The sequence below is a fragment of the Otolemur garnettii genome, unplaced genomic scaffold (genome assembly GCF_000181295.1).
Source record: "Otolemur garnettii isolate 467f Iridium unplaced genomic scaffold, OtoGar3 scaffold00012, whole genome shotgun sequence".
Taxonomy (NCBI): domain Eukaryota; kingdom Metazoa; phylum Chordata; class Mammalia; order Primates; family Galagidae; genus Otolemur; species Otolemur garnettii.
The window spans coordinates 853232-867332 of NW_003852407.1; the positions used below are offsets into that span (position 1 = coordinate 853232).

At 38.2% G+C, this 14101-nt stretch overlaps 1 protein-coding gene across 1 annotated transcript in view; it reads right to left on the reverse strand.

Moving 5' to 3' along the window:
- Positions 1-10307, reverse strand: part of DCC (DCC netrin 1 receptor) — a 685279-nt gene extending 674972 nt beyond the window's left edge. Inside the window, exon 1 of the mRNA XM_012801997.1 lies at positions 9950-10307. Coding sequence (XP_012657451.1) covers positions 9950-10208 — 259 coding nt within the window. The 5' untranslated portion in view covers positions 10209-10307. The remainder of the gene's footprint in view (positions 1-9949) is intronic.
- Positions 10308-14101: the final 3794 nt, after the last annotated feature.

Genomic DNA, 14101 nt, shown 5'->3' on the forward strand with positions numbered 1-14101 from the left:
TGGTATGTTTTTCCATTTGTTAACATTTTCAGCTATTTCTTTCCTTAGAGTTTCATAGTTCTCTTTATAGAGATCTTTCACATCCTTTGTTAGGTAGACTCCTAAATATTTCATCTTCTTTGGCACTGATAATAGACATATTTAACAATTATATAGGATAAGAGATCGCTGGATTAGACTGATTTTTTTTTTTTTTTTTTTTTTTTGGAGACAGAGTCTCACTTTGTCGCCCTTGGTAGAGTGCTGTGGTGTCACAGCTCATAGCAACCTCAATTGTCATTATTGTTTAGCAGGCCTGGGCTGGGTTCAAGCCCGTCAGCCCCAGTGTGTGTGGCTGGCATCCTAGCCACTGAGCTATAGGTGCCAAGCCCTGGATTAGACTGATTTTTATAAAGATATAGATTATTAGTACAAAATTAGATGATAACAATAACTTGTTAAGGGGAATCAGCAATTCTGACGTTCATTAACCGTATTCAGCATTTTCATCTGTACATACTGGTGATTGTGACAGAAAAGGCTTAAGATGACGTAGGTACTATGTGCAACAAAGTTTTCCAGGATTTCCTCTTATACTAATTTATTTGGTTATGGAATACTCTGTACATTTGAATGTCTTTTTACTGTGTAGAAAAAAATCGTATCCAACTTAAATATCTTAATTCAAAAATCTTGAAATAATATTGAATTTAAATAAATTTTACCATGGATATAGCTTAATAGGGAAAAAACAGTATTAGAGGTAGATTTGTGATGGTAAAAATGCTTTATTAAAGTATTATCAGTGATTATTTAATCAGAAATGTATAATTATGCTATTTCATCTAAGTGAATGATGGAGTTAGGCCATGTTACCTTACAATGTATTACCTGGGAGGTCAATCTCTCCAGGCTCTCTATAGGCAGTTGTTCATAAAAGAATTCTTTTTTTTGAGACAGAGCCTCAAGCTGTCCCCCTGGGTAGAGTGCCGTGATATCACAGCTCACAGCAACCTCCAACTCCTAGGCTCAAGTGAGTCTCCTGCCTCCACCTCCCAAGTAGCTGGGACTACAGGCGCCCGCCACAACGTCCAGCCATTTTTTGGTTGCAGCCGTCATTGTTGTTTGGCAGGCCTGGGCTGGATTCGAACCTGCCAGCTCAGGTGTATGTGGCTGGCACCTTAGCCACTTGAGCCATAGGTGCCAAGCCCATAAAAGATTTCTTGATCTACCCCCCTAAAAGGAGGTCATGAGATCTTCAGATAGCAGGTGCCCTGCCTTATATTTGGGGAAAAGGAATGTCAAACAGAGACACAGAAAAGAATCTGAGCGAACAGGCCTTGCTATATTTCCCCTGATTTATTCCTATTAGATCATACCTCTCTTTATTCAGTCAAGTTTCACCATAACCATCTACTTCTTTCATCAGACCTAGTATAAAAATAGTTTTTCCCAAATCTTTGAGTCTTCATTGCTGAAGCCTCTTTGCCACATAAAATTTCAGTAAAATCAATTTGTTAGGCTTTTCTCTTGTTAATCTGTCTCTGGTCACAGAGGTGTCAGCTGTAACTTCGCGAAGACTGAAGTAAAGTTCTTACTTTTTCTTTCCTACATTACAATGATTTAAATCTTTGTTAGCCTGACATTTATCAAGAAAATTAAGTTTTTGTATTTCAAAGAGGTATTCTAAAATGGAAAAGAATTTTCCGTTATGATCACTGAGTTATTTTAGTTATTACTCCTTCATTTTCATTACAGTACCAGCAAAATCGCACTCTGGATAGTTTCAGAGCCGAATAAAAGAACAGCGCTCTTAAGATACTGATTAAATCTGGAATGAATAATTAGCTATCTCCTTTGTCACATGAATTAGAATTCACAACAAAGAAAAGGAAATGAAAGGTTGGAAGGATTTTTTTTAAAGTTATTTTGTTGATGTTTCTACTATAAAAAGCCCTGTCAAGTTCTCTATTGTGATTTTTATAATGTAGAAGATGTCTTTCCACTCTGCATATTTTTAGGAATATATTTCTATTTTAATTTTATTGCAGAGTTAATTGACTTCAGAAGGAAGCAACTAAAGTTCTACCTTTTAAAATGAAATTATTTAAGTTGAGGTTGTAGGGGGTTTGTAGGGAAGTAGGCTTTGGAACAATATTGGTGATCATTGTACTCCAGTTTTATTTGGCAATAAAATTAAAGGAAAATGATAACATTAGCACACATACAGCAATTTTTTAGAATACCACATTTGGTCCTTATATTTTTTTTCTTTCTCATGTGTTAACTGCAAAACAATAGAAACATTTAGCTAAATAAAGATAATTAAGATCACTAAGAATTAGAGTCAGAACAATTGATTCTCCTGCTCATCAGTTGAAAATAAACAACATTCCTATCAGTGAAAAGCTTTGCTCCGTAACTAAACCTTCCAAAATAGAATTTTGAAAGTATTCAAGGGGCCTAGGATACATTTTCCAAGCTGCTTCTCTGGATGAACTTGACCTCTAGGAGAAATTCTTATATTAGTTTCCATAGAGAGGAGGAATATGAACATTTTTTCTGGCTGTTTCCTTTATATAACACGTGAATGACCTGAGGCAACGTGGTTTATTCTTGCTTCTCTTCTGACAAGCTCTATTTTTTTTCCTGATTTCTTTTAAATAAGAACATAAAGGTCAGGTTATCATTTCACAAAATGCTTCATTCTGGCTTCTCTCACCATAATATGCTTTCACTAATTATTTCATAACTCATTTAAATGGGAGGCATTCTGGAAGAGAACTCACTGAAAGAGCTCCTCAAGTAACTAATTATTTTTTTTTAAACACAGGGGAATTTTAATTATAATGCCTGTGTTATTTAAAAGCCGAGTGGGCAATTTGCATCTTCAAACATCTATTGTAATAAGGAAGAAAAAAATGTGCCTCTGAATAAAATAACAACTCAAGTAAATGCAATTTAGTTGGCCTTTAATTTTCTTGATTTTCAAGAAGCAAGTGGGAAAGGCCCCGCAAAGTTGGCCTGAATTGTAAAAATCATTCACAAAGATTAAAAAAAATTTCTATTCCTATGAAGACTACTTACGAGCTGATTTGTAAAATTACATGTTCTGTGTTCTTTAGGAGAGAGTCACCCTGTGTCATTACTGAATGTATACCTAGGATAGCAAAATCTCGTTTTAGAAGAAGTTATTCAAATATAGTGTTTTTTCCACAGAAGCAGATATTTTTAAGAGACTAAATGGATAAATATAATCAATGATTATCATTGTTATTCCCCCTTAGTTTATACTTTGGAGAGTTTCATTGATTAAAAATAAGTGGCTGAATGAATGGGACACTTTTCTATAATGTTCTCATATCTCATCCTTAGCCTGAGAGGTAAAGTGATAAAGGAATAAATGTGCCCCTAGACTTAGTCCGAGGTTCAGTCTCTGCACCGCACATCACGTACCTTCTTTCATTCTATTCTCTGTCAATCTGGGTATCTGTATCACAGGCTGTGTTCGAGCATTGTAAGATAATGCATACAGATGGAATTTCCAAAAAGCAAGTCTGTGGTTTTAATATTAAAATATAGGTGCTCAAAATTAGCAAAAGCCAAATACACCTGGACGGAAATGGTACAGGCGCGTGTACCCTGCAGCCAGGACAAGCCCATCCTACAGTGTTCTAGGAAGTATAAACACAAGCACAGGCACCACTTAACTTCCAACCTTCTTCCTTAGAGGCTACAGGGCAGGTGAGAGGAAGGGGCTGTGTGGGTGGGTAGGTGTGTTTATGGGTAGACCACTTGAATGTTTATAGCATCTCAATTCAAGACGGCAAAGATGTGGAAACAACTCAATTGACCTCCACTTATGAATGGATTAATACACTGTGGTATATGTATACAATGGAACATTATTCAGTCATATGAAAGGTAGAGACTTCATGTCTTTATTATTTAGCTGGAAGGATTTGGAGAACATTTCCTAAGTCAAGTTTCACAAGAATCAAAAAGCAAGCATGTACTCAACTCTGTGTTGAAACCAGTAGATCAACAACAACAGGCCCACATGAGAGACAAACACAATTAAATTCAAGAAGCTGCAAAGGGAGATAGAGAAGGGGGTTTGCTGAGTTCCCACCTACAGGTACAATGCAGGGATATGTGGCACACTTCCTGGGTGAGGGACTCAGTGGCAGATGGAGGTAAGTTCAGAGTTTACATTATAAATGCAAACAATGTAACCCATTCATATCTATCCTCATGTTAATCTGGAATATACATACAGAAAAAACTCAAATCAAATGGGTCTTCAGTGATCATTCATGGAAGGTCTGTTGTTATCTGGTCTTCTTACATACCTGGATTATTTTTCCCCTGCAGGAGAGGGGTGGTTCTGTCAAATCCCCCAGGCTAGATCAGCTAACTCTCATGAACCAGCTTCAGTGAATACTTTTCTGTTGAAAGGGCACTCAGGAGGTTGTTCCTGAAATGACTGGAGTAGCGGCTAAATCTAGAACTCCTAGTCTAGACTGTCCGTGCAGACTGTATCAGCTGCACGGACATAATTAATCAATACTGGTCAAAAATGTTTCATTTAGTTAGACAGATTGTGGCCCTGCTGGCCAAAGAGTTGTATGAATTAAACTTTTTGAAGATTCAATTCAGGCCAGTTTATGTTCACAGATTGCCAAGAGATCTGATCTGGGATTATAATATGTAAAGCTCAGAAGTTGTTGCCTAGATTTCATCCCTGCCCTCACCACCAAAAAACAAAGTTTTACATTATCACATGGGAATAATCAAAGTTTTCAGTTCATAATAATAATAATTGTAATAACAAAATAATGACCCTTGTCAGTATTGTATCTCTTTATACTACTTTTTATACTACTGCTATCCTGCACTAAGAGTGTTCTCTGCATTAGAACTTTACATCCTACATGATATTTAAACATCACCACAGGCTTAGGAGATAGGTTATTGTTGAACTGAAGAAAATTCAGAGGCTCAGATAGCTGGCCACATCTGGAGTAGCAGAGATGTGCTTGGCCAGATGCAAGTTCATGTGGATGTTAAGGGGCAGGCAAGGAGTGACTAAATAGCACTCACCTTCTCTTTGTTTAACTGGCATATGAATATGTCAGCATAGCCCATTTTCTAATCCCAAAGTTTTGAACAAGGAATTACTTTGCAGACTGATGGGAGATAGAAAGCAGCCACGGGCAAGTAGGAGAAAAGTCTGGCGTCCTATATAGGAAGTTAAAAAGGGCCCTGCAGCAAACAGCAGCAAACAAGGAGTGGAGAACCTCGTGACTCACTCGTCTGCGTAGGTGCTGGACATACACAAAGTGCCATTTCCAGCTATGACGCAAACTGAGGAAACAGTTACGGTTACAGAACAGGGCACAGAACGAATGCCACAAACATCACAAGACTAACAGCCAGCATGACATACCTGTTGGAAAATAACAGGTCACAATTATGGCTGAAAAGAGCAAGAATGTGTTCTCATTTGACAACTGAGGTCATCTGTGACCAGTGAGAAGTAGATAAGAATATCTAAGGACCCGGGGAGTGGGGGGGAAGCAGTGAGAAGCCACACTGATAACTGCAGGAGGACTTATGTGTAAGAGAAAAGACACTTACACTGCCTTCCTGTGGCATCTCCGCTTTCACGCTTCTGCTGCATTGGAGTCCCAGCTGCCTTAGTCCCCCGCCCCCCATACCTTGCTTTCATCTTGGACCAAACCTGCTAGTTCTGCTGAGTGAATCAGACCAGGTCTACTGAACAGCTTGAGGGGCTCAGAGGCCCCTGACATAGACTATTGTGATATAAAGCAGATTATGATAACTCAGTCCATCAAGAATATGTGTATATATGTACAGATGTAAGTAAGTTTAACTCAACTGGTCAAGTCTAGTGATGATGGAAGAGAAGAGGGTGAGGAGAAGGAAGAAGATGAAGAAGAGAGAAGAGAAGGGCAGAAGTAGAGGAGGATGCAACGGCTCAGAGTTCTCCATATGCGGCCTAAAGCCCTAGTCTTTATTGCTGAGACAAAAGCCTACTACCATGTCTGACATGACGGATGCTTACTAGATGCAGAGTGGGGGCGGGGTGACAGGGAAGCTGTGTAGACACATAACGCCCAGCTCTGCTTCTCTCCTCAATCTAGTGGGCCAAACAGAGGTCCACAGAGCAGAGAAGTGCTGCCTTTTACATTAGAGCTCATTGGATAAAAAACATATATTCCTAAGTTTAGCCAGGATGGTCAAGTTGCCATCAAATGCAGATTTAATACAACAAGCACTCATTACTGGTTGTAGAACTCAGAATAACCAGGAAAACTGACAGTCAATGGCTTTTTGCGTGGCAACTTCTAACAAGACGTTCTATGGGATGGCAGCCCTTCGTTTCTCTTTCCTACTCCCCTTCCTACTCCCGCCAAGTGTGCACTCGGGCTTTAAAGAGCACTCGAGAAGTTCCTAGAAAACAGAATGAATGGGCCACGGTAAGATCCTTGCATAAAATGCGCTGACTGATTAAAGACAGATTTCATTTGCCACACATCTTTTTATCAAAATATACTTTGAGAAAGCAAAAATGTAAGGGGGATTATATTAAATGGGCCCTACGTTGCACCTGAGGGTACAGAATGGAATTTTTTTCTTCAGCCAAGCAAAACTGACTGTTAACTTTTAGTGGTGACTGGTTTATTGACTGCTAATGCTTTAAAATGAGATTAAATCAGGTCCATGGTCTTTATTACAAGGGAGATATATGCCCCTTGTGAATTGTAGTGGTTGGGCAATCTTAACCTCGGCAGACATAACATTGATGTATTCTGTGTTGCCAAACAGCATGGCAAGTGTTTAAAATGCTGTGAACAGCCTTATTGCCTTGAAATGATACAATCTAATATTAGATTGTAACTCAGTGAGTGAATCTGTGAGCCTATCCTCCTACAGAATACTAAAGCCCAAGCCACTTTATTATCCTATCTCACAGAGAAGGAATCTTTCTTCATTTCACCACTGAAAGAAAGAACGCATAAAAGTGCAACCAGATTGTAGGGAACCTGAACGGCAACGCATCGGCCGTTTCACTAACAGCGCCCATGCAGCTGCCTTCTGTAATAAGGCAGCAACTGGCCAGCCTGGTCAGCTCCAGTTTGCAGGACCGCTTTGCTGGTGTGGTCAGCTTGCACATCTGCAAGTCCAGAAATTTTCAAATGTCAGGTCAACTTGCACCCTTTCCACTTTATCTGGAGCATCCGAGAAACTTTTACCTAATCTATAGTTCATATTTCACTGGTTCCTCTTATTCATTCGTAATTAGCATTAACTTTCAGTCCTCTCTACATGTCATACTCATCAGTCAAATTTCAGACCCTATCTCGCTAAGGTCCCTCATAGATTACAGCCTTGGTTTTCATGATCAGGATCAGCCGTCCTAGTTTTGAACTGGCACAGAGGGGCTTCCCAGAGCATAAGATTTTCAAGTGCTTAAACCAGGTCAGTCCAGGATAAACCTCATTTGCTGCATCTCTGCCTTTAGCAGCTGAAGATAGGCCATGTTTGCTGAGGTGAAATCTAATTTAACTGACTATAAAAGAATCTGACTTTGGGCTGCTATAGGGGCCTAAAAATAAGAGACATTTATTACTCAGAGCCCTGGAGGTTGGAAGCCTGACATCAAAGACCCAGTGTGAATGGTGTCTGGTGAGGGGCCTCCTTTGGTTTGTAGACCCCTGAGTTCATGTTCTAGGCTCAAATAGTGGAAATAGCAAGTGGTGGCAGAAGTCCTTCTTATAAGGGCACTACTCACATTCATAAGGGCTCCATCCTTTCAACCTAATCACCTCCCGAAAGCCCCACCTCTTAATACTATGCCATTCCATCAGGGCTTAGAATTTCAATATTTTGCAGGAGACAAAACTTCCTGTCTACAAAAGAGGCCTTAGTGAGGAAAAGAAGCCACAAAAGAGAGAGTTGAAGCTGGACTTGGGGACTGAGTGCATATTTAGGAGACTGAATTCTTTATAGCACCACCTGATAAAACCACTTCTTTCAGGTTATAAATAACTTTCTTGAACCATCACGAGGGGAGTCTATGAGGACTGGTGGTCCTACCTGATTCTCCCAGTTGCTGTTATTGATGAAAATATGTTCTCATTCTGATCAGAGTTTCAGAATGACCCTAGATTAAATGGGATCTGGGAAAAAGTAACTAAATAACAGCCTATTAGTTCCTTTTTTGTTTGCTTTTGACTTTTTATTTCTTCCTTCTTTTCTTCCTCCCTCCCTCCCTCCTTCTTTCCTTCCTTCTACTGAGAACTAAAGGTTAAGATGAAAGTAGCTCTTCAAATCTATTGACTCATTTGACAGCTTAAATTTATTTCAGATTGGATTCCTTTGCCTTGTTTTATGGTCCATGCCAAAATTAAAAAAAAAAAAATAACTAAATCACAAGCCAGCTTTTAGTTAAATCATTATGGAAATAAGTATAAATCTGATTAATCTCCCCTACAAGTCTGATATTATAAGGGCCAAAAGAAATAACTAAAGCTGCCTTCTGACCTGAACTCTTTCTTTTGGGAAGAAATAGCAATATCATGGATTCCAGAATATCCAATACCATTTTGCCAGGGTCTACATGACTTCAGTGTAGCCAGATAAAAAGAAAAACTCTTCATCTCTTTACTCAGTTGTTGAACCAACGTGTTACCAAGCATTGAGACATTTGAAAGTGCTAGTGGAAATTTTTCTCACTTGAGATCTATATGTTGTAGGTCATGGCATTGTAATAAAACAAACTTCACTGCTCTGAAGGCAAAATAAATTGTGCAAAAGTTTAGTATTAATAAAACTGAAAAGTGAAATTAATTAGCAAATTATTTTTCTACTAATGAAAAGTCCTCCCTTAGATATAAGAATAAACCACTTGAGACAGCCTTGTTTTTTAAAACCTCAGAGTGCTATGCTGATGGTTGAGTTCCTTCTACTATTTTCTAAGCTAATGTAAGAAAAAAAAACTCAGTCAAGATCAGGAAGGAAGAAACATGAAGTTCTTTACATGTTTCCCTTTTTCTTAAAAATGTACATTGATGATAGGAATGGAAATCAATGTAGCCAGTGTGGGAAACAGTATGAGGTTTCCTCTCAAAACTATAAGTAGAACCACCATACGACGCAGCATATAGCATGTCTGGGTATATATCCAAAGAAGTTGATGTTAGTGCGGGGAAGAGAAATTTATACTCCCATGTGCACAACGGCACTATTAATAATAGCCAAGGTACGGACTCAACCTAAGTTTCAATCAACGGATAAATAGATAAAGACAATGTGAGATAGATATAGACACAATGAAATATTCTTTGGCCCTAATAAGTAGAAGGAAATCCTGTTATTGATTACAACATAGAGAACTTCTAACATGGAGCATATTAGGCTAAATGAAATTAGCCAGGCACTGACAGAAAAATACTGCGTGATCTCACATATCCGTGGAATCTAAAAACCTCACATTCATAGAAGCAGAGGGTAGAATGGGGGTTACCAGAGGCCTGGAAGAGTGAGGGTGGTGGAGAAAGGGGAGATGCTGGTAAAAAGGTATAAAGTTTCAGTTAGAAGAGAGAATAGATTTTTGAGATCTACCTCGCAGCACCACGGCCATAGTTAATAACAACGTGATGTACATTTCAAAATTGCTAAAAGGAATACTTTTTAAATGCTGTCACCAAAAACAAATGACAAGTCTATAAGACAGTAGATGTGTTAATTAGCTTGATGCAATCATTTCACAATGTACATATCTATTACAATGGGACACTGTACTCCTTATAATCTACAATTATTATTTGTCCATTAAAAAAACTTAAAATGTTATTTTTGCAAAGACTAGTTTCTAATCCCCCAAAAGTAATATAAGGAAGAGATTAAGAAGGAGGAGGATGAGAAGGAAGAATCCACTTACCTGCTACTGCGACTTTTGCAGTCCGACTAATAATGGATCCAGAATCTCCTAAAGACGCCTCACATTGGTAAAGTCCTTCATCTGGCTTGTGGTGTCTGGAGTGAAATACGTTTTGTATCAACAGAGACCCATTCGCAAGTTGCTGCTTCCGTTCATCCATTCCCAAGGCTAGATGGATGCCATCCTTCTTCCACTTGATCACTGGAACTCCTCGGTCAGACTCCGCGGAACAGCCTAGAAGGACGCTGCCTCCCCGCATCGTGATAGCATCAGAAGGTTCTGAGAGGAAGCGCAGTGCTGTGAAGGCTTTAATTTGGAACCCTGGAACAAGAGAGAAAAGGGAAATATGGCCATATAGTCAAATAAATCTCAAGCTTGGTTTCTCTGCCTTTTCTTTACAAAACTTTTTCAAAAAAGCATGGATATGGTGTTGAACAAGTGAAAAAGTACCCAGCTGAGGTCACCAAAACTAATGAAACAATTGGATCCAAAAGTAATATTATGAGAAATTAAGAATTCCTATAAATTTTAGGCCTGGTTATTACCATATCACTATCAATCTGTACTATAAAATTCAGACAGGGAAAAAAACTAATATTTTCCAAATAAAACTAGATAGAGTAGCAGTCTTTAGTAGTGTGATATCTATAATTCAGGGGACCATGGCTATCTCCCTTTATTCAGATTATAGCATCCACTGAAAGTTTAAGCAAACCCACTCAGACATAGCATTTTATAAAAATAAAAATCAACTCGGAGCAGTGTCAGCAAAGTTATTCAGAATAAAACTCAGGTGGTTTTCAAATAGGTAAATCCCCCTTGCAGAAGCAAGTCAATAAAAGTGCCACCTAAAATCATGAATCCCTGCAGTGTCTTAATGTCCATCTAAATGTTTCTCATGGGCCTGGTAATCTAAGTTGGATTTTTTCATAAACATAAATGAACACAGAGAATCAACAGTGCAATAGAGAGTCGTCTAAGAATCTTGAGGGGATTAAGCAAATATAATTAAAATATATGTGTGGGGCAGTGCTGGCAGCAGCATCTGATGGAGCACTTGCTTGTTAAAGGCCTTAAAGAAGTGTCAGGGTGGGTCATTCAGCCGACCCTTTGCTCAGACAAGTGTATACCTAAATCATTCCAGTCAAATTACTTTCATTTCATTTTGAATAATCTCTGGGGCTAGAGATTCTACAACATCGCTTGGTGTCTTTTCAATATTTAATCACTGTAAGATTTGAACTGAATTTCCTCACTGCTATTTAATCCTACTTGCTTCTTAGTCACTTTATATGAAAATGTACAAGAGATGCACATTTTCTGGTCAGAAACCTCATTACTTTGTAGCAGCATTTTATTTATTCAAAAATGCCCCCTACATTGTGTTTCAGCCTTTATTTTTCTCATGACAGCAGCCTTAACTTTGCTAGCTTCCTTAACTTTTTTGTATTGGGAACATTCTTGGTTGAACACCTAAATTACACATAACCAATATCCTCATGTCGAGAATTTGAGAGATTGATCCCCACAAACCCCAATGGACAGAACTATTTCGACTTCTGTGTACCCAATATTCCAGTGAAGGTAAAGCAGAATAGTTTCTGACTTCATTGTTTCTCCATGGTTTTAATGGTTTTATTTGCCTTATTCCCGCATACCCAATTTTCCTAAACCTAGTGTTTGAAGTTTGTTACTTTGCTCTGTGAACTCTGTCACTCACTATCATACACTTATTTCATCCAAACTAGCCACTCACTTAAAAAGAGCATCTGGAACCTTGCTCGAATGAATAGAAATTACAAAATAACAGTCTAGTACAAATTATATTAATAAAGATCCCAGCCTGGTTCCCTGATAGCCAGGTAAGATCCTTGGCTCCACATATCTTTTTGGAATAACCAAACTAATTACAGTATGGCCTATTCTAGTGAAAAGTACATCAAATTGGGAGTTTGGAAATCTAGCCTGAGGTCCTGGCTTTATTACTGACATGTCTTTTGAGTTCTTAGAACCTCAGTCCCCTCATCTGTGCAATGAGGAAGTTGAATCAGATCATCTTTAAATTCAACAATCAGTTTGGAAATTCTTAGAACTAGAATGAGTTGAGGGCATCCATCAGCTGAACTCTGCTCTCTGCTTATGGAGAGGTAAGCAGATTTTACTATAAATTCCTCCCTATGTCTATACGATCTCGATCTCCTCCTTTACCAGAAAAGAAAACCATGCCAGAAAAACACTAAGAAGGAGAATAAAGAAAAATTTCTAACCTTCTTGAATGTTAAGATAGTTCACTAGAGTAATACCTACAATTTTCATATAAGTAACACTAATAAGGTAGAAATAAATTTAGAGTTCAAGACAAGGCAACCATATTAAAAGGCATTTATTGCCTTTTTGTTCCTCCCTGGGCCTATATTTTAAACACAGCCTCACACTGAGCACCTTATTTATGTCACAGAACACATAATACGTTTAACACAGCTGTTTGTGACAGTATGTTAATGAGCATATGTGCCCATTATCACAGATAAATAATCCACTTATTCTGAAACTGGAGGTTATGACAGTTGTCAGTGCTGTGAATACACAGCTTAGGAAAGTTAAATAAAGATTAACTTTTCTTCAGTGTAATTACCCTTGTAGTTTGCAGGCAATTTGAGCTTTTTTGTACTCTTTATAACAATTAAATTTTGAATGTATGGCTCAGGAATAAAGGCACCTCGCTGCTTTAAGTAACCTGCATTAGATTAGTTTTTGGAAAACATGGACCAAGCAAATGGAGTCAATTGAGAAATAACAGATACACATGGATCCCCAATGGGACCCTTTCCAGAGTTCCAGGCTGCATTAGACACAAGGCTGCCTCTGACTCCCATGTGAGGTATTTCACACAGGCCTAAGAAAAGTCCCATTTCACATTATACTGGCTTCAATTTAAGTCCCTTCTCCCTTTCTCTTAAGAGTATTTGTTCTTCTTGGAGTGATTTTGCCCACTAGTACTCCCTACCTTAGTTGGAAATCATTTATAAAGTTGTTGCATCCAAGAATCAATGTGAAATCAACCATACTGATTTAATGAATGAAGAGAGGAAGATAGATGGTAAAACTGAAGAAAAGCAAAAAGAAGAAGAAATAACTTTGTAGCCTGTGCCTCAAGAATAGTCTGGAATTTGGGCAGTCCAGAGTTCCTTAAGAGTACCGATCTCCTAGGAACTAGGGGAAAGAGGTCACGGCAAAGTACAAAAGAATGTATCTGAGTCAAAACTGAGCTGCCTAGTTTACAATGCTGCAGAGCATTTCACATTAGAATAAACATGATAAAGGTTTTATCCAGAAGACAGACTAATAAAGTTCACTTTGTTTGGTTTTATTTTTAAGATACCCAGGGCTCATTTTCTTGAATGCTCAAAGAGTTACATTTCCCATCCTTGCTTCATAAAGAAAACATTCCTTTTAGCCTAGATATGAAATTATTTAAAATAATTGTATTTTGGAGAAATAGACTTGAAAATACTCAAATCCTATCTAGTAAGAAGCCTGTACAACTGAGTCTGACACCAGAGTTCATGATAAGAATCAGTGAATCGCCTGCTTTCTCTCCTCCCAAGTGTTAGCTTGGGAAGATTTCTAAACCTCAGTCTAAAATGTATAAGTAAAGTCATATGTGCCTTTAACTAACAGGTAAATTTTCTCATCTGTGTTGGTCTGAGAAAAAGTAACAAAGTGTCATACCCCGGCTAGAAAGTCTAGACCTCCTTTTCCTCTTCCTCCTCCTGCTTTGTTCCATGTAAGATGGTAGCTAGTAAGCAGATACACACATAACCAACCTTCAATTTTCCCCAATGAGGATAGAATAGAAGACCTATTCTTGAAGGGTAACTCAGGGGAGAATTTTACCATCTATTTGCTTTAGTTTTGTCAGACAAAAAAAGTATCAGCAATAAGGCTGCCAAGGGTACTTCAAGTTTATATCAATTGAGGATCTAAAAATAGAAAAAAATCCTAAATATATTTTGGAAACTCACCAAAATGATCAAATAGTAAAAATGTGCCTATAAGCTTCAGTCCCCTCGTGCTTTCTTTCCTTATCACATTCTTGTTAATTTCAAAGACCATTCAGTCACAGAGGCAGGCTAACTTAAAATGGGGTTT